At 44.7% G+C, this 21,302-nt stretch overlaps 1 protein-coding gene across 9 annotated transcripts in view; it reads left to right on the forward strand.

Moving 5' to 3' along the window:
* Nucleotides 1-21,302, forward strand: part of BBS4 (Bardet-Biedl syndrome 4) — a 119,475-nt gene that overhangs the window by 63,093 nt on the left and 35,080 nt on the right. For all 9 annotated transcript variants that reach the window (XM_054041745.1, XM_054041747.1, XM_054041748.1 and 6 more), the window contains 9 exons: nucleotides 4,229-4,292; nucleotides 5,298-5,409; nucleotides 6,119-6,191; nucleotides 8,758-8,811; nucleotides 14,670-14,797; nucleotides 16,341-16,395; nucleotides 17,799-17,867; nucleotides 19,051-19,203; nucleotides 19,355-19,526. In XM_054041745.1, the coding sequence (XP_053897720.1) occupies nucleotides 4,229-4,292; nucleotides 5,298-5,409; nucleotides 6,119-6,191; nucleotides 8,758-8,811; nucleotides 14,670-14,797; nucleotides 16,341-16,395; nucleotides 17,799-17,867; nucleotides 19,051-19,203; nucleotides 19,355-19,526 (880 nt within the window). The remainder of the gene's footprint in view (nucleotides 1-4,228; nucleotides 4,293-5,297; nucleotides 5,410-6,118; nucleotides 6,192-8,757; nucleotides 8,812-14,669; nucleotides 14,798-16,340; nucleotides 16,396-17,798; nucleotides 17,868-19,050; nucleotides 19,204-19,354; nucleotides 19,527-21,302) is intronic.

Here is a 21,302-nt window from a genome sequence, read left to right on the forward strand (position 1 = left end):
ACGTTAACAGACTTTTCCAGTAGCTGTACTGGCCGCGAATGCATCCCAAGTCCTCAGGGCAAAGTAATCATTAAAAAACGCTTACTTTTAAAACAAGTTTTATATTTTAAAAGGTAAACTCACCTGAGGTCCCTTCCATGAGGTCATGGTCTTGGATACTGGCTTGGGAGGGTTGGGAGGGTACTTCAGTCAGGCTGAGAAAAAGATCCTGGCTGTTGGGGAGAATGGAGTGCTCGGTGCTCTCTGCAAGCTCGTCCTCCTCCTCCTTCTTCTCCTCTTCCCCATCCGCAGAATCCTCAGGTGTAGCTGATGAGACTATCCCCGACCCGGAATCCACGGTCACAGGTGGGGTAGTGGTGGCGGCCCCCCCTAGAATTGCATGCAGCTCGGCATAGAAGCGGCATTTCCGCGGCTCTGACCCGGAGCGACCGTTTGCCTCCTTTGTTTTTTTGATAGGCTTGTCTGAGCTCCTTGACTTTCACGCGGCACTGATCTGAGTCCCTATTGTGACTTCTCTCCATCATGCCCTTGGAGATTTTTTCAAAAGTTTTGGCATTTCGTCTTTTAGAACGAAGTTCTGCTAGCACTGAATCCTCTCCCCATATAGCGATCAGATCCAGTACCTCCCATACGGTCCATGCTGGTGCTCTTTTTCGATTATCGGACTGCATGGTTACCTGTGCTGATGAGCTATCTGTGGTCACCTGTGCTCTCCACGCTGGGCAAACAGGAAATGAAATTCAACTATTCCCGGGGCTTTTCCTGTCTACCTGGCCAGTGCATCCGAGTTCAGATTGCTGTCCAGAGCAGTCACAATGGTGCACTGTGGGATAGCTCCTGGAGGCCAATACCATCGAATTGCGGCCACACTAACCCTAATTTGAATTGCTAAAATCGATTTTGGCGCTACTCCGCTTGTCGGGGTGGAGTACAGAAATTGATTTAAAGAGCCTTTTATTTCGAATTAAATGGCGTCGTTGTGTGGACAGGTGCAGGGTTAATTCGAATTAAGGCTGCTAAATCCGAATTAAAGTCGTAGTGTAGACCAGGCCTTCGAAATCCAGCTCTTCATTGTGTGCATCTTCATAGATTATTTTGCAGCTTCAAATCCAGTTTCTTCCCCCTTCATCCATTTTTAAAATCCCCTCCGTTTTCTGTTACACACAAGGAAGGAATAATTAAAATAACCACATGTTTTTAATTCATTAAATTCACCCTGTTTGTTCTTGTACCAAGATTCCTAAATTCTGTCAGCAAGTTAAGGAAAATTGGGGAGGAAAAACGGATTATAGTTCATTGTCTTTAGCACAAGCACTTTTGTGATGTGATTTTTCAGGGCTTAAAGAATTAAATGTCTCTAAAAGAGAGCTATCTGTTGCCCTCTCTTGCTCTAAGAGACTGATACTGTGTGGATGGAAAAATGTGCTTCCCATAATCAATAAGAGGGTGTTACCCAGGGCTTTCTGAACCCAAAATAGTGATCTTAACTGTTTCTCTTCAGGAATAAATGCATGAGACACAGCTCCTCCATCTGATAAATGATTGGTACAAACAAGAGTGCTTTTACTTAAAACTACTTTTTATTAGCTTTCAAGCACATACACACACTCATGCTGTAGCAGTAGGTTTTAGAGCATTCCAAAACTTTATAGTTACCCAAAGTTTCAGATGGTTTTGAGTAATCAACAGCCAGGCTTCTGGGGGCCCTTCTTCTGTCCAGCTGCTGGGGAGTTTAGGTGTCAGTTTCTTGCCCAAAGAAAAGCTCCCTTGGGCTGTTCCAAGGTGTTTACTTTTACTTTTTTATAGCTAACTTTTACAAATCACATAATTTATAGTAACCCCTAGTGGGTTACCAGTTTTTCTAGTTTTAGCAAATTGCTTATTATTTTTATTAATAAAAAACTCCTAATGTTTCTAGCCATAATAAACTTATATATTAGAGGCACCCAAATACAAGATTGCTATTCATTTTTATTTTTATGGTTTTATGATTTGTTAACGTTTTCCCCTCCTCACATTTTAATTAGCAAAACTGCAAACATGCAGCTGTTTGTCCTTGTCTCTTAGCTAGGAATAATTTTTAGGACTCTGTGGTGTTTGGTTTTCAGCTAGCAGTGGCTGGATATTAGGGTGACCAGACAGCAAATGTGAAAAATCGGGATGGGGGTGGGGGATAATAGGAGCCTATGTAAGAAAAAGACCCAAAAATCGGGACTGTTGCTATAAAATCGGGACATCTGGTCACCCTGCTGGACACACACAATGGCTGACTACAGTTATGTTAAGTTCTGGTGTTACAATGGGGTATTTAGAAATGGGTGAGAGATCTTCTTATGAACATCTAATACTAAGCTAATCTGTAAATGCAAAATTACAGATTTGTGGGAGGAGTCTGTTTAGCTAAAAGATCAGCAGATACAAATCCAAGCAGAAGAGCAGCGTGGGGTTTCTTTTCTCTTGTATTGTCTTGCTGTCTCACCCCAGGTTTTCTTTCACCTTGGATCTTAACATATGCATCTTCCATCCACACATGCTAAAGTGAGAGTGTCCTTATTTTCGACCCCACAAAACATTTCACAGTGATAAGGTTTCACTGTAATAACCTCCCCACTCATACTCCCTCAAACTCCTTATGAGCTAGATTTTAGGTCAATTCCCCCCGCCCCTTATTTCCAGTCCCTTCGTTCAGCTCCTTGCTTGAAGTGGGGGTTGCTGGTGCTGATAACATTGCTGGCAGGAGTATCAGAGCAGCACCAACTTACTGCAAGAGTGGAAAGAGACAAAGTCCCCTTTCCACCTCTCCCACTCCAATCTGCTCCACTCCTAAGGAGCCAGTTTGTGGGTGAGGGAGAAACCTCAGAGCCCCTCTTCTGTGAAAGATCAGTGCAATCAATTCTTAGTTATACTCCTTGTCCTCTCAAAGGTCCAATCTGGTTTTTGAAATGTTTTCATTCTGTTACATGACCAGAGTATAGTAGAATGAAATCTTCAGATTATCTGACACCATGGAGTATCTCCAGCCTGATCCCGGACCGTCAGTCACATGAACATAGCCAGTAAGGGTTTGACACTTTTATCAGTTCCTTCCTCCCCTTACTTCAAGAAGTATCACTTGTTCATTCTGCTTTTGTTGATTCAGTTGCAGCTGCTCCACTTTTATTCATTTCTTCACAAAGCACCTCGAGTGGAGGCCTCTGTTAGCACGGGATGTTTTTATAGATTCCATGTGGGATTTTCTCTGGGGAATATCTAATTATCTTTGGCAATAGGAATGAAGGGAGCAATAGTAAAAGGGCCACAGTACTGCCGGTGCAGTTCTCCCATATAGACTGTAAAGGGGTTCTACTGAAACTTTCCCTGATAGAGAGCTTCTGTCTTGGATTTCTTCTCCCCATTCTTCTGTTGTAGGTTACCATCTTTATCGTGAACAACCTTCCCTCACATCCAGAAGGGTGATCAAAAATATTCCTTTAAAAAAATCACACATCCATGCACACACTGCCTTCAGTTTCTCAGGTCCAGTCCTGTTACTGCAAAAGTGCTGTGTGATGGAAATAAACATTCTTTGAAAGCTGAGCTCTGCAAATTACAAGTATTGAGAATTTAGTTATGGTTCTTGATAGCACCATTGTTAAAATTTTGGAAGTCTAAAACATTAATAGAACTGGAGTTTATCCCCAGGAATTTGCTACAGCTGACGGGTGAAGTAGAAACATTTATTTCAGAAGTCATTTTACAGGGCAGCTCAGAGCACAAACTCTGATTGATGAACATTATTGTTATATTGCATGCGGAAGTTACCTAGTATCTCCTTTGCCAGATCCATAAGTGGAAGGAAATCAGCAAGAGCAGTGCAGTAAGGCACTGTATGGTGTTTGTTTTCAAATTCAGTTCGTTAAATTCAGGGTAAATTAAAGATTGAAGATATTGTGCCTTTGTGTTATGAGCACTGGTGTAATGCAGTTGAGTTAATCACAGTACATAGAAAACATGCTTTCCAACTAGATTGGCGTGGATATTTAGCCAGGCTGAAATAAACATCACCTTAAACATACAGTTTCTCTTTACTGAAATACTGATATCTGAAGGATTTTTATAGGGTTTTTTGTAAACTATTATATTATTGGATTGCCTATTTCTTTAATATAAGGGAATAATGTTCAACTGTCCAACAGATGCTCTGGTGACAGGAATTCTGTTTGATATAATTTTCACTTCATTGTTTCAGATTGCTATCAAAGAGCAACTCCACGAGACTCAGGGAATGTGTGAATATGCAGTCTATGTTCAAGGTATGCCAGATGAAGACTATGAAAATAATCTGTCATCCTGAGTTACTTCTGCTTTGAAATGCAATTCTCTGTTTTAAAAGAAACAACCCACAAATATAAATACCATATGTGAACTCTAGCAGGATTTAATGAAAATGTGGTTGAGTGAATAGACATGCGATAACTTCTGAAATGTTTCTACTTGCCTGGTTTAATTTTGAAATCCAGGGTTATCACTTTAATGAACAGATGAGGATTGGTGGTTCTTGTGAGTACATGGGTTTTTCTTGGTGACCTGATATCTTCAGATCTTCCTGGAACAGCTGATGCTTGGCTCTGGTTATAATTGGCCCTCTGCATTTGACTGTGTCATGTGAAATGTGTTTTTTGTTAGAGCCATGTTCTCTAAGGTAACTGTTTGGTTATGGTTTCCTTTAAGGACGCATTAATGTTCAGTATGCAGTGGCTGCTGTATTTGCTTACACAGTCAGAACATAACCAGTGCCAATTCATTGCCTTGGAATGTTATGAAAATGAAAAGCATAATCTCAAACCGCCCTCGATTCTTTAGAGTACCACAATCTGTTCTAGAGATGTAAAGGAACATGGCCCTGAAGGCTGAAGTTCCCTGTGTCATGTTGGCAGAATGCAGGCAGGGGGATGATCTGAAGGTCTTCAGTGGGCATCAGTGCTGCAGTTCAAATTGCAGTACACTGGAGCATTTCAGGGGCTAAGAGAATTTCAGACTTTCTGTTATTGAAGACTTAGGGCTCCCTCCCCTCTAAAGTGGTTTTCAGCCTCGAAGCAAACACAGTCCTTCCTGTGTGCACCCTAGCTCAGTCAGCGCTGGCACCTCAGCCCGCTCAAATGAAAGTTTCTGGTTATGTTGCTGTAATAGAGGGAGCAACTAAGTGGAAACTGTTACAGTTCATCTGTCCTCCCTGTACAGTCGAGACCTGCCAGTGATGTGGCTTGTCTTCCCTACAGGGTAATGGACTAATTTGCCTTGTGTGTGTTGCTTTGCAGCCTTGATACTTCGTTTAGAAGGGAAGATTCAAGAATCCCTAGAACTTTTTCAGACATGTTCCATTCTAAATCCTCAGAGTGCTGACAACCTCAAACAGGTGGCGCGATCATTGTGAGTGTAATTTTATTCCTACAGTCTGAAGTGTCACACAGTACATGGCAAGCTTTGTTTTTGTTCCAGACGCAAAGTTAATACCATTTAGATCCCAAGTATATTTCCTCACCATTTCCTTAGATTGGTTTCCATAGACGAGAACTCCCTATTAAATTAGGATCTCTAGCACAGTGCATCTGTCTAGTTGTAATCATTGATGCTCTTTCATGACTTTTTTCTTCGTTGTATTTTTAATGCTTGGGGGAAAAGTAATACTGATGATTAGATCAAGAGCTGTTAATGCAGGTATGTGCTGTGCAGGTTTATACCACAGAGCCCTGCCTGTGTGCATGTGATTGTGTTGGGCACCTGTCTCTGTGGGAGTTAGTCCCAGATCTGCAAAGATTATTAGGTGCCTTTCTCCCTAGATCAAGGGAGTATTGCAGAGGCAGTGCATTCATGCCGATGAAGGGAGCACTCACTTCTCTCATCAGTGATCCTCTGGCTTGCTACAGCTCAGCATTGACTCACTACAAAGAGATCCTCTTCCTACTTAGATTGTAGACTTCTTAGGACAGAGATATGTCATTGGTAGATTGCAAAGCAGTATGCAGACCTTTGGGGTATGTAAATAATATCATTCTCCTTGGCTGGTAGGTTGGTGGCTGCACAGTGTGGCTTCACACTTAAAGGGCAGAGAAAAGTAAAAATTGAAATTCTTTCACAGGTTTCTGTTGGGGAAACACAAAGCAGCTATTGAAGTATACAATGAAGCAGCTAAACTCAACCAGAAGGATTGGGTAAGTACAGAGCCTTTTGCCATATGTAGCTCACTAAAATCTTTCTTGAGGCACAGTCAAACATAGACCCATGCAACATGTTTGTATTCTGCAGGAAATCAGCCTTCCAGTCAAACCCTGCATAGCCATGAGCTAGATTACTTCAAGGGTAGATACGGAAAGCACCTGTCCAGTCCAGAAACCCTCCAGTACCACTGATATAGAATCATAGAATATCAGGGTTAGAAGGGACCTCAGGAGATCATCTAGTCCAACCCCCTGCTCAAAGCAGGACCAATCCCCAGACAGATTTTTGCCCCCGAGCCCTAAATGGCCCCTTCAAGGATTGAACTCACAACCCTGGGTTTAGCAGGCCAATGCGCAAACCACTGAGCTATTCCTCACCATCCTGTGGGTAATTGGGTAACTTGTTCCACTGGTACCTAAAGTAGTGTAAAACCGCCCCCAAATAACCGATGGGCTGCACTGAGTATTGTCTGTCTTTGTAAAATTCAGGTCCACTGTTACAGGACTAGTAATAAATAAAACCCTCCCAAGTAGGAGAAGAGCTGAAAGAAGAGATCTACAAAGAGCAATGAGTGTAAAGTGAGCTGGCGGGAGGTGAGGAAAGAGAGAGGTCGTGGTTCACAGATCCTTGAGAACAGCCTCCAAGGAAGTGCTGTGTTTCTGCACATGAGCTCTCATGCTGCAAGCCATTGATCATATGCACGCTTAAAACAAAGTGTATTGGGCCTGATTCCGAGAGGCTCAGGCACCTGCAGCTCCCATTGACTTCATCTGTGCCTTTAGGTGTTCAGCACTTCTATAAATTAGGCCCAATATTTGTGGGTATTTGGTACTGCTTTCTCTTCTTCCACCCACTCTGTGCTGAACAACGAGTACAACTTTTTCCTGGAGCTGTGCAAATGATGGAAGTTTCAGGACGCTGGTAATTCTGAAAAATCTAAAAATAGTTTCAGGTCAAACCAAAACGAAAGTGGGTTTTTTAAATTTTTGATGAATCAAAGAGTGTTTTAAAAAAGAAAATGAATAATTTTGGGTTGAACAATATGTTTCATTTTGACAAAATAGCAATGTTTCAGCGTAAACAAACATTTGGACCATTTTTAAACCTTTTTGATTGTTTTAAAATAAACATAAAGGAAATTTCTACATGCAAGTTGTTTCCAACTGAAAAATCAAAACATTTTGATTTTTTTTAAAAAAAATTTTTCCACTGAAACAATTTGTCAAAACCAACAGTAATTTGGGAAATATTTTGGGGTCTTTGAATCTGCATTTTTACCTGGAAAATGTTTCAGCCAAAAATTGTCACCCAGCTCTGCTTTTATCAAATAGATTGCCTTTCAACCCCATTCTTTCCCAAGGATAGGTTTGCACTGCAGTCAGGAGATGTGATTGCAGTGTGTGTAGGCCCACCCCAGCTATCTTTGATCTAGCTAGCTCGAGTAACAATAGCAGTGATGCCATGGCAGTAGGGACAGCAGCTGCATCCTAGGCAGGTGGCGCTAGCCCATGCTGCTGCAGCTTCACTGCTGTTGTTCCTCGAGCTGGCTTTGATTGATCAAAGCTAGTTTGAGTATGTCTCCAAGTGCTGCAAATATACCTCCTGATTGCAGTGTAGACCTACCCTAAGAAAACAAACTATCTGTGGCATGTGCTGGGCATGGCTTTAAACCTATAGTTTACTACCCCATCTGGCAGGCATCAACAGGTATCTCCATAACACACTCAGTGCTGGAGTCAGAGTTGATACTTTCACTTTCCTTGTATGGAAGCACCCTACCAACTCAACCCAGCCTTGAGTTGTGCTTTGTGTCTTTACCGTTCTTCACAACTGGAAGGGTTGTGCATACGAGAGGGCCATTCTGTTGTGATAGGAGGGTAAAATAGTCCATAGACTGCATTCTCCCTGCTAGAGATCTACCTAGGGAATGTAGAGAATTTCTACACTAGTAAAGTGGGGTACGTTTTTAGCAGAGGAAGAAGGGAAACTTATGGGGTTGCTCTGCTGCTTGGCACTGTGCCTCACATCCCCCAGAATGGGAAAAGACAGCATGTAGCTTGTCTGTTAACAAATTCTTAGTCGTGAACTGGATTGGTGTAAATGTTTCCTATGGTGCCACCAGCATATTTAGCATGCTGAAAGGATTTCAGCCTCTCTGGTACAGGACCTGTATTCTGGTCAGCTAGGTCCACTTTCAAATTGTGTTTATCATAGGTTAGGGATGTTTTGAGAGGGCCTCTTGGTATAATAGAGGTCACATGTGATGGATTCATATCTCCCCACTGGGAATCCAGTGCAGTCTCAGCCAAGTATAGATCCCTTTGCACAGGCCTTCCCTCTTTTATCCTCACTGCTCTCTTGCTGTCACCTCCCCTGGGATGTACTCTTCTTTATGCTGAGGATCAAACCAAATAGATTATCAAAATGGCTGAAGTGTAGCAAGTTCTTTGAACTACAAAGTCCATGGAGGTTCCCATCCAAACCAATAACTGTTACTAGTCTCTTTCTGATTATCCAGTGTCAAGTTCACCCTTATGCAGCTTTTTCCTTTATACGTAGGAGATCTGCCACAACCTGGGCGTGTGCTACATGTACCTGAAGCATTTCAACAAGGTAACTTGAGTGCTTGTCTTGTCCAAACAACATCACTGAGAGCCTGTCTACGTGGTGTGGCAGTGCACACCATATGGGTGTGAATTCTAATGTGTACCAACGTGTTGTGCACTAACTAGTCCGTGTAGACCTTGCTGGTGTGCACTAAAACTTCTCACATTAGGGAAGTTTTAGTGTGCACCAGCGGGGTCTACACAGGCCAGATAGTGTGCAACAGAATTCACGTGCTGTAGAGTTCATACCCCTCTGGTGCGCATTACCCCACCATATAGACAAGCCTTAAGACATCACTAGAGATTCTCTTTTCAGTAGTTTTACTAATAAAGGGATTACGTACAGTCAGTCTAGTTTCTTAGCTGTTTCAAATGTTTGATCTGTTGTGATAATGGAGTCTACAAATTTACACCTCTACCTCCATATAACACGACCCGATATAACACAAATTCGGATATAACGTGGTAAAGCAGTGTGTGGTATAACGTGGTAAAGCGGGGCGGGGCTGCGCACTCCGGTGGATCAAAGCAAGTTCGATATAACGCGGTTTCACCTATAACACGGTAAGATTTTTTGATTCCTGAGGACAGCATTATATCGAGGTAGAGGTGTACCCTAATTGTGAGTGCAACTATAAGAAGTGAGTGAAAGTTTTATAAAATGTCACAATACCAATAAATGTTGATGGGAAAAGGTACAAAATGGAGACACAAATCTAAATTAGTCAAACAAAACGGCCTATTGACATACCTCAAGGATTGTTGAGATCATGCCTAGTAAACAAGAGAAGTGTGGGACTGGAAATCCGTGAACCAAAATAGGTCTGTTAGAAATTAGGCCTAATTGGTGGACGAAATAATGACGGGATAATCTACCCATAACTTGACTTGTGGGGCTCTCAAAAAGAGACTTTGAGAGATGAAAATAAGCAGAGGGGCTACCGCAATGCTGACTGACAGACAGGAAAGGAGCAAGCTTCACTATCATGGCTGCCATCCCCACCATCTCCAGGGACCCCAGACTTTCTTCATCCTAATACTGAGAGATGGCCTGACCAGACTGAGCCAGAAAGAGGGACCCGGACGACACTGCTACCTCCATCGGCTTGGCTAAATCTTGAACACTAACTGGGATGTGAGACTTCATCTGCCCCACTCCCTTTCTTGTGTGTTCTTTTCCTGACCCAACTTATTTCTTCTCTTTCCTATCTTTCTCTTGCTTTATGTCTAATAAGAGTATGGCTCAGCTGGCCAAAACTGAATATTTTGCAACACTTCTGTAAATCTGTGACCACAAAGAGGCAGGTAAAAACAATGCCCTAAATAGCCTGATGCTGGTGCAAGTTTGCCAACTCTCTCAGTAGCTGATAAGACTGTGCGCTGGGCCTGTGTTTTTCCAGCAGTGAGGTTGTAAGTAAGAATCAACACCAGAGACCGAAATTGCATTTCCTATCTTTGCTGTTCTTTTCTTTCCCCTTCTATGTGTTTGTCTTGTTTTGCCTTCTAGGAAACAGGATCAGACTTTAATGACAGCTCCAGCCCATCTCAACTAACTTGTCTTTTCCCCCAAAGGACAGTTATTACCATCTTTAATACCATCTAGGAGACTTTCAAACAAAGGAGAGTTTTCTTCTAAAAACTCTCTACAGCTAAAGGGAACAAGAGATGTTAAAATGAAAGCCTCACTTAATACTTTTAATTTCTAATGCTTTAGGTGTTTTTCCCTCCTTTTTGTTTCTGTACTGAAAGGTTACAAAGAATTTTTAATGGTGTGTTTACCGTGGCACTAAGCAGACTGAGGTCTCTGTATACCAAACCCTAAGCCTTGTTTAAAACTGTTTAATGTTGCACAGTTAGGGTATATTTACACTGCAGTTAAACACCCACAGCTGGCCCATGCAAGCTGGCCCAGGCTGTGGAGCTGTAAAATTGCAGTGTGGACATTTAGGCTTGGGCTGAAGCCTGAGCTCTGGGACCCTGCGAGTGGGGAGGGTGTCTAATTGCAGTGTAGACCTACTCTGATGGTCATGTTAACACTTTTGATTCTTTGGGCCTATTTATTCCATCTATATCAGGGGCAGGGCCGGCGTAACCACTAGGCAAACTAGGCGGACACCTAGGGTGCCAAGATTTGGGGGTGCCAAAAAGCAGGCCCAAAATTTTTTTTTTACACTACAGTGGAGTCACATCTTATGCGGGGGGTTAGGCTCTAAGGTCAAAGCATAAGAGGAAAATTGCATATAGTGAAAATTACCATAAAGTACAGTACACACAGTATACACTAGAACAGGGGTCCTCAACTTACAGCACGCGTGCCAAAGGTGGCACGTGAGCTGATTTTTTATTTTTTTTTATGGCAGGCTGCGGGTCCAGGTCACCGCTGAGCCTGCTGCCAGTCTGGGGTTCGGTCCGCCGGCTCCTGCCAGCCGGGGTCCTGGCAGCTGGCCCTACTCAGCCCGCTGCCAGCTTGGGTGAATGGTCTGGGGTTCTGTTCACCCAGGCTTCCATCCACCGGCCTGTGGTTCCATTCACGGGCTGAGCAGGGCCGGCGGCTGCGACCCCAGCTGGCAGAAGCCTCTGGATGAAACCCCAGACTGAGCAGTTCAGCTCGCTCCTGGTCTAGGGTCCTGGCCGCTGGCCTGCTCAGCCCGCTGCCAGCCCCACTCAGCCCCCTGCCGGCTGAGTGAACGGAACCCCAGGTCGGCAGCAGGCTCAGCGGCGGCCAGGACCCACAGCCTGCCATTAAAAAAAAAAATTGGCTCGCGTGCCACCTTTGGCACATGTGCTGTAGGTTGAGGACCCCTGTTCTAGTGTGTACTGTGTATACTGTGTGTACTGTACTTCATGGTAATTTCACTATATGCGATTTTCCTCTTACGCGCTGACCTTAGAACCTAACCCCCGCGTAAGGTATAACTCCACCGTATTCATTTTTGAAAGTTTTTATAATAAGCGATGCTCCAGGGAGTGGGGGTGGGGATGCAAGGTGGAAGTTTTGCCTAGGACACAAAATATCCTTGCACCAGCCCTGATCAGGGGTTGGCAACCTTTCAGAAGTGGTGTGCCAAGTCTTCATTTATTCACTCTAATTTAAGGTTTCGCGTGCCAGTAATACATTTTAACTTTTTAGAAGGTCTCTTTCTACAAGTCTATAATATATAATTAAACTATTGTTGAATGTAAAGTAAATAAGATTTTTAAAAAGTTTAAGAAGCTTCATTTAAAATTAAATTAAAATGCAGAGCTCCCCCCTCCCCCCCCCCCCGGACCGGCGGCAAGGACCAGGGCAGTATGAGTGCCACTGAAAATCCGCTTACATGCTGCCTTCAGCACACGTGCCATAGGTTGCCTACCCCTGATCTACATTATAAACAGAGAGCTCTATTGTATTAAACTCACAAGAGCAGCTACATCAGTAAAATTCTGGCATTCAACCCTTTACAAATCAACCACTAATGAGTCTCTAACTAACAGATGTATCCCCCTGGCAGTGTGCAGAGTGAAGTGAGGTTTGGAGGTGGCCGAAAGGGGATGGTGGAAGCCTCCCAGACCCTGTCTAAACTAGACTTCTTGGTCATGCTCTAACTCAAGATTGACACTTCACTCAAGTTAACCAACAGGACTATAACTGCAAATGTGGACATCTTCCCAAATGTTTGTGTTTCACTCTAGGCTAAGCCATAGAATAAACTTCATTTCCTGTTTAAAAGCAATGTGGGGTGTTTATATTTGCCATTGCAGTTGTGGGAATTAACTTGAGTAAACTGGCAACCAGTGAACTTGGGTTACAAAGCGACCAAGAAGTCTAGTCTAGACAGGGTCCGATGGGCCTTGTCTGAACTCGGATTTTCCAGAGAGTATTTCCATTTTTCAAAGAAGACTTCTAGCTATTCTGAGATGACCCCTAGAGTTTGCATGTCTATCTGGATAACAAACCACACTCTGACATGAGGGGATGCTCCTCCTGTCTTGGAGCCTTTTACAAAGGTGTAGATGAGTTTCTAGCCTCATGGAGGTGGTTATAACCCGTGGGATGTACCTTCCTGAAGATGGGAATGATGTAAGGCCGAAATCCTGGCCCCAGCATACGGTCCAAGCAGCTGGGCTCAGTGGTGGGAAGTTCTCAGGGGCTGAGGAAGGGCTCTGCACAGGGCTGAGGGCAGGATTTGGAGATTCCATGTTGGAGGTACCAAGGGGTCCTGTACACTGCAGAGCAGCTGAGCTGGAGGGGCTCACCTCTTTTCCCTGCCTCCATGGCATGGGCTTGCTAGTTGTGTGGAAGCTACTCTCACAGGAAGCCTGGAGCAGAGGTCACAGAGCAGCCCCGCTGCTGTGGAGTGGCTGGATGGGGGTGGATGCATTGGCAGTGCTTCTGGCGCTTAGCAACTAATAAAAGAACACCTAGGAAATTTGAAATTGGACTCTTGATCCTCTTGCACTCCCTCCAAACATGTCATTTTATGCTACTCACTTAGATGTCACTGCATGGCTTCCCCTGATGAGAACTGAGCTGCTGGTGTTGATTTTGTGAGGTGTCCATTTGAGATGGAAAACACAGCATTTCAAGGGAACGATCGGTTCCCAATTTGATCTTCCCACTCCCCGCCTCTAAAAATGTAAAAATTCTCTTACCAATCAATCCCTGGCAGAGATTAAATATTGTCTGCTGCCTCAGGTGGGAGCTGTATTCATCTTAAAATCAGTATTGAATTACACAATCCAAGTGCACCATCAAGCAGGGTGGTGGACTCACTGTATCTGTTACAGTCGGCATCACAGCTAGGTTGTACTTAAGTCAGGCCTCCTTTAAAACTGCTTTTATTAAGAATACTGCAATCCTCGTGTTGAGCTCATACTTACAGCCCTGCACGGATACAAAATTTGTATCTGCATCCGATCTGCAATCTGCAAACATGGTTCGGGAATGTCCACATCTACAGGTGTGCAGGGCTCTACTCATACTCCTTTCCCTATCATTGCAAAGCAACAGCGAGATGTTTAGAAGGTAGGTCCATATCTGGGACCTGCCATCTGTGATGATGTCTGTTCATTCATTTGGCTTATGGGGAAAATATATGTATATGAGACTACGTTTGAAAGAAAAAAGTACCTCAAATTTGGGACCTGTTATGCTATAAAGTGTCCCATTAGTCTGACAGCCTTACCTCTGGGGAGTGCATACTTCTTACATAACATCACATGGACGTATAAAATATAATGAAGTCCCTGGAGACTGCTGGCTGTTTCTGTCTTTTACCTTATCAGCATCTCTTCTTTTAATGTGCCATGTGCTAGAAAGCTGCAAACTTTTATTGCCCTCCCACTGGCTTAGCTTGGAAGGAAGAGGAAGATGTTATAGTAACAAGAGTTTGGAAGTGTTCCCCATTGGAGGGGATTTACGTGTGCCTGGCTAGAGCTGATGAATTCTTTCTGCATTTACATGGCAATCCTGGCTCTTTGCTAGCATGAGCATTTTGCAGAGAAGTGAACTGTAAATGCATATGTTAAGGTAACAAACTTAGCAGCCCCCAAGGGATCTCGGATACCGTACAGGAACAAACAAGCCTCTGTACTCTCTTGGCAGATCAATACGTTTTGCTTTGGCTTGAAGTGCTCAGCTTTGAAGTGCTCTCCCTAAAAACTCGTGACTCCTGTTGCAGAGCTTAGTTCAACAACCACCTCATAGGCTGGGCCTTTATAATAAGATTCTTCAAGCTTGGCTGGAACCTTTGATCCCTTTCCTCTCCATGTAGTATCACGAGGGTTGGTGCTCACAGCTGACAGTTTTTGGGTCATTGCTTCACTGTGAACTCTGCAACCACATTGATTTTACTCTCTCTGTTCTGTGTATGGTTTTGTGTGTAGGCGAAAGACCAGCTGAATGATGCCTTGCAGCTCAACAAGCATGATCTGACATACATGATGCTGGGAAAAATTCACCTGCTGCAAGGGGAGACCGACAAAGCCATCGAAGTCTATAAGAAAGCAGTGGAGTAAGAATTTCATCCCCCCACCTCTTAGGAGAATTTTGATTGGTGAATTCAGGAACGTGTCTTATGTTTTTAAAATGACAGTGCTTCCGGGCAGATCTGGAATTTCCCAGCTATGTGACCATCTCTGCTCTTGGCTGCAGTACTCTTACTCCAGCTGACACTGTGTCAGAAACAGAGGTACCTCTTTGAAGCCCTTGCCAAGAGAAGAGTGGAAGACACATGAATGGAGGTGCTGGGAGCAAATGTATACAAAATCCCCTTCTCAAATCCCATGATTCATGTGCTGAAGCCTGAAACACAGAGCTGAATGATTGCTATTCACGACTGTCACAGCTTTACTGTTGGCAAGAGCAGTGAGCAATCAACGACCATTTTGAACTTACTGGATTGTTATATACTTCACTGGGTGAAGTGAGGGTCTAAAAGTGAGGCTAGAGCCAGGCTGGTGCTGTGAGTTTTCCAGCCCAGTCCCTCAATCCTGATCTGCATTGTCCCACACCAGCTAAATTAGCAGTGGTTTTGCATAGTGGACAAATATCCAGGAAAGACTACTGGCAATTACTGCTGTTCATTGGAACTGTGCACACAGCTAGTCTGAGCTAAAGCAGCCTATTTTTGTTACCCAATCCTCTCCTGTTTCTCATCCACCTGTCAGTGGTGGTGTAATTTAGTATTTGTATTATCATAACCAAACAGAGAACAAAAAGACCTTACAACCTAAGTATGCCTTGCTTGTTGTAGATTCCAAACTCTGAGAAAGGGACAGTCCTTGCTTTATCCTTGTACAGCACTTTGCACAATGGGATTTCAACCTGGTTGAGACCTATAGGTGTTAGCACAATGCACCTTCCAAACTGGGGTTTGAAACCTAACTCTCTGTATAAGCAGCTAGTTCATTAGTATGTGGTATCCCCAACCTGCTTTTTCTCTCTTTGCTGCTCATTATTCATTATATTTATTATTTGCTTGAAAGGCCTTGAAAATGGGGAGGCTTTTTAAAGAGCCTACAAAACTGTACATGAGGTAGAGTTAGAGGTGAGGGCTTGGGAATCACAAACTGCAATTGAAAACACGTGACACGTTCGTTGTAAGTGTCCATTTTGGGTGAGTCAGTGGTGTTCTCCATTCAGCTGAATGGGGTAGTGTATGTTACCCATCAACCACAAAGTGATCGCCTGCATTCTGCCTTGGGAAAGGTGACCTTGTGGTTAAAGCAGATCTGTTTCCAGCTCTGACACTGACTCACTGAGAGATCTTAAGCAAGTCATTTAACCTCCTGCACTTCATTTTACCCACATAAAATACTACCTATTTCCCAGAGGGGCATGAGGAGAGATTAATTTTTGTAAAACATTTTGAGGTGCTCAGATATAATACGTGCCATAAACACCACGTGGTGGTGGTGAGGGTGATATTATTAGTTGGTTATATTAGCAGTAGTAAGAGGGATATTTCTTACATTGAGTGGCGTCTCAGGGGTTCCATACTTCACCTTGTATTAGTACTGCCAAGACATTGTAAAACTTTGGGTTTTGTATTTCAGGTTTTCTCCAGAAAACACAGAGCTCCTTACGACCCTGGGTTTACTCTATTTGCAGGTACTAAACACTGTTGCTACTATGTGGACCTAATTATATTTTAAATGGCCTGGCAGGTGCATATGGAGTAAATTTCTATTCATCTCCATGTGAGTTTGACATATTTCTCAAAAGGCCACATCAGACAAGATGTGGCTTGCTCCTCTGTCTCTTCTTTTCTCATTTGGCTCCCAAAGGGGAGTAACTTGATTTTCTGGTTCTGAGCCAGAGCAGGAATTCTGTTTGGCTACTGCCCTAATTGTGTTACTCATTCTCCCAAGTACAATAAAACATGACTAGTCATTACCTTGTTTCTGGGGATGGAGCTTAGCGAGTTATTCTCCTAGAAAAGCAGCCATGAAATTGTTTAACACTAATGCACCTTGGAGAAAATTGGAATTGATTTAAATAACACAGGCACGTTTATCACTAGGGACTTGGGTCATGAGCGAAAGATCATCTGTCTCCCAAACTACCTCCTCATTGCAGTATTTGGTACAGCTGTCATCCTTTGCTCAAGGGGGCTGCAGGCCAAGATTGAAGGACATCAGTAGAGCTGTGGAGGGAGCAGGAGAGGCAGAGCAAAGTATGGTGCTTGGGCAGAGTAGCATGGGCAGAAACTTGCACAACTGTCCACACTGCGACTTTCCTTGTTTGTGGTGTGTCACATCCCTGGACTCCAAAATTCACTCCAAATACCTTGCCAGTCTTGATTGTCTCCATGAATCACAGCAGGGTTAGATCCCTTCTGTCAATAGGCACTGGTGCAGTTGTGGGGGAGGAGGAAGGTAATGGAGTTTGAATAAATTCATGGACCAACACGAGTCACCATGGGTTGAATTTATATTTTAATTATACCGGTGTAATTCCTGAGTATCTCCATTGAATCCAGTGGGACTTTAGTATGTGATCAGGGTTAGCCTCACTGCTGTATGGGCCTGCAGTGCTGCTGAGCACTCAAGTCCCATTGACTTCAGTAGTTGAGGGCAGTCTAAGCAGATAGACTTTGGGGCATTTCTGTCCAGGGAAGGGCACTGTGGAGAGCATGGGGAGGGAGGAAAAGTGGTCAGGGAATCTGTTCTGTGGCTGATGGTGCTCAGGAAGTCAGTCCCTGCTCCTTTGTAGAAAAATCTCTCCAGATAGTTTTTATTCCCCAACACAACTATATAGAAATCTATTTACTGGGCTAGACAGTCTGCATCAGGTTGAGTTGTGTTCCCTCTGTTATCAGAGGAATCCATTTTGTTCCAGCTGGTTGTGGATTGTGAAGTAAGAACACTGCACATGTGAGAATGTAACTGCAACAGAATAAAGCTAACTCTTCTGAATCTCTTACTTTAAGTTAATACCAAAAGCACTGTTTGTTATTTGCATGTTTAACCCTTCTGTGCCTGCATTTCTGACACTCCTTTGTCTTTTCCCAGCTTGGGGTTTATCAGAAGGCATTTGAACATCTTGGAAATGCACTTACATATGATCCCACCAATTATAAGGTACCATAAAGAATATATACAAGCCAATTTAAGGATGACATTAGGCCCGTAAAAACTAATTCTTGTGTAAAATATCCCCAGTACCAGAGCATGGGTTGAAAAGGGGACCATGCTCCCAAAAAGCTTGTTCCAAAACGCATTTCTGTGACCTCCATCTGATGAGGATAGAGGATGTTATCTATGGGGCCTATTTGCTTTTAATAGAAAGTTTCATATATTTTCCATACAAGAATTTTTAACAAATGGAAATTGCTTTTCTCTAACTTATTACTTCAAACTGTTGCAATTCATCACAAGAACTGTGCACCACGTTCCTGGGAATTCAGTGTACCTCTGCAACTTTCTGGAGCAGAACACAGACACAAGTGAATAAGGATGGTGTGGTGGAACATCATTTCTTTGTTAGTCTGCAAAGATCATAATTCATACACGGTCTCTCTCCCAGCTATAATGAGGGGTAACTTTGGTCTAGCTAGTTGAGGATGGGATCTGAATAATGGGGATAATGTAAATCAGTTTGAGATCTATGGATGGCAAAGCAATGAATAAATACAAACCAATTATTATTATAAAGACTACATTACTTTTCCAGACTTTACGCCAGTTCGCTGAGAAGTATTACAAATAATTTATTGGACAAATGTAGTTTAGTTTAAACTAAGTTAATTTTGGTGCAGTATCTTTGATTTTCTTTTTAATCACATATGTTCAGTAGTTTGCTGTCACCCTCAGCCAGTAGTGTGAACTGTCCAGGGTTTGCTGTATATGCCTTGGAGTTAAGGAATGTTTTCATCTCCCCTTAAGTTGCCCTGGGAAGGTTTCTGTTCCAGTTTGTCATATAAAAGAAACAATTAGTATCTGGACCTTTTCAGAGCCCAGACTTTTAGAAGCTGTTATTGTGAATCACTGAAAAAGTATTAGCTAGTCAGGATGCAGCGTTTATTAGCCACGTTGATCAGGAAAGAGAATGTGGGAAGCGTGGGACCCTTCCCAGTGCCCTGCCCTCTCCTAGCCAGGATGTAGATTTCCCAGTTGTTCTCAATTCTCTAGCAAAGTTCCCCAAAGAGAATCTTCACTCGGACCATTGGCCTTGTTTTTAGTTTAATAACTTTATAGCATTTTCTCCTCACCAAGTTTGGGGAAGCTCAGTGCCTCAACCACTCACTGTCGAGTTCTTTTGAAGGCTATCTTGGCAGCTGGCAGTATGATGCAGACTCACGGTGATTTTGATGTAGCCCTCACCAAGTACAGGGTAGTAGCCTACACCATGCCTGAAAGCCCCCCATTATGGAACAACATTGGAATGTGCTTCTTCGGCAAGAAGAAATACGTGGCAGTAAGTGCCTGGTTCCCTTCCATTTCCATCTATATTTAATTTGATTTGTGTAAGAACAAATGTAAAACAAGGATCCTCCCTCTGTGGCGGAGACTGGAGAAAGTCTTGACCACTCAGGGCATGTTACTAGCAGTGTTGTTCCTCTTTGCAGGCTATTAGTTGCCTGAAGCGAGCCAATTATTTAGCTCCCTTTGACTGGAAGATTCTGTACAATTTGGGGCTAGTCCACCTGACAATGCAGCAGTATGCATCTGCTTTCCACTTTCTCAGCGCTGCTGTCAACTTCCAGCCCCGGATGGGAGAGCTCTACATGCTGCTGGCAGGTAAATGACCCTTCCCTTCTGCCCTGTCCCCTTACTCCTACCCCACAGGGCTGCATGAATATCATCTTTGGGAAATATTGGATTTTAAGGTGGGAAAGCAAGAGGTGATGCAAGTTGTTATCTGAGACTGGATAACTCAGCACTCTGGTATTCAAAAGTTTTACATCACCAGGTCATGGACTGGTTTGAAATCAGATCAGCAGTGACCAAAAGTCAGTGCCTTCTCACTCGCCGAAATACAGTTCTTGCTATAGACTAGTGTGTACGTCCCGTCCCCCCCCCCCCCCAAACCGCCATGGCTGGTCCCAGCTTTTGTGGGAGGACCGTTGTGGGGTGATGCAGAGAAGTTTGCACTAGTGCTGCTCATGCAATGACTTCTGTGATTAGAGCACTGGGGTTTCTGTGGTATCCTCAGTCTGACACTCCTCACCAGCACTAAATCCAAGGTTAGAAAAACTAGAATCCAGGCATTGCAACTCCAGTGGTAAGGGGATTGTGTACATTCAAGAGGGGGATTCACCTTGTTCTCTCTACTCTGGCAGAGGCGCTGGGAGATTTAACGACCTGGGTAACCTCAGAGGTGGATTTACAGTAAAACACAGGGTGCCCTAGCATGGGAGCCCCCAACGACAGAGGCCCCAAGAGCCAGGCAGCTGCGGGGGCAGAAGCTTGGTCCTGCCGGCTCCTGGGGCTCCTGCTGCAGGTTCCGCACCCACTGGCAGCCAAGCTCTCCCCTCCCCCGCTGCCTCCTCCCCAAGCGTGCCGCTTCCCCCGCCGCCAAATAGCTGTTTGCTGGTGCTTTGGGAGGGAGGAGGAGGAGCGGGGCCACAGCACACTCAGGGGAGGAGGCGGGGGCAGGGCCTTGGGGAAGGGGATGGAATTGGGGCAGGGCAGAGCAAAGGTGTGGCCCCCGCATTCACCCTACACATACCCCCCCAACCCACTGCTGTGAACCGCTCGGGGTAGGGGGCTGGAAGCACCCCCAGAACCCCATCCTCCTGCCCTGACTCCTGCATCACCCCTCCCCCAGCCCTCCCTGATTACTGCACCCCACACACATACCCAGCCACCAAAGCCCTGACTCCTGTACCCCCCTATATCCCCACCCTTAGCACCAAACGGGAGCTCCTGCACCCCCTCCCACATTCCCACCTGCACCCCTTTGCACCAAATGGGAGCTGCCCCAGGTAAGCGCTCCACACCCCAACTTCCTGCCCCAACCCTGAGCCCCCTCCTGCATCCTAATTCCCTCCCAGACCCTGCACCCCCAGCCATGACTCCCGCACCTCTCTCGCACACACCCAGCCCCCCCACACCCTGTGCCCTGACTCCTGCACCCCCCCACATCCCTGCTGAGCGCCAAACAGGAGCTCCTGCACTCCCCCCCCACATTCCCACCTGCACCTCTCGCACCAAATGGGAGCTGCCCCAAGTGCTCCACACCCCAACCCTGAGCCCCCTCCTGCATCCTAATTCCTGGCCAGACCTGAGCCCCCTCCTGCACCCTAACTCCCTCCCAGACCCTGCACCCCCAACCCTGACTCCTGCACCCCCCTCACACGCTCCCAGCCCCCTGCCCTCACTGACTTCTGCAGGCCCCTGCCCACCCTGACTCCTGCACACAACCCCACCTGCACCTCTCGCACCAAACGGGAGCTGCCCCAGGTAAGTGCTCCACACCCCAACCCCCTGCCCCAGCCCTGTGCCCCCTCCCGCACCCTAACTCATGGCCAGACCCTGCACCCCAGTGTTTTTTTACCCATTTTTTTTTTGAAT

The sequence above is a fragment of the Malaclemys terrapin genome, chromosome 10 (genome assembly GCF_027887155.1).
Source record: "Malaclemys terrapin pileata isolate rMalTer1 chromosome 10, rMalTer1.hap1, whole genome shotgun sequence".
NCBI lineage: Eukaryota > Metazoa > Chordata > Testudines > Emydidae > Malaclemys > Malaclemys terrapin.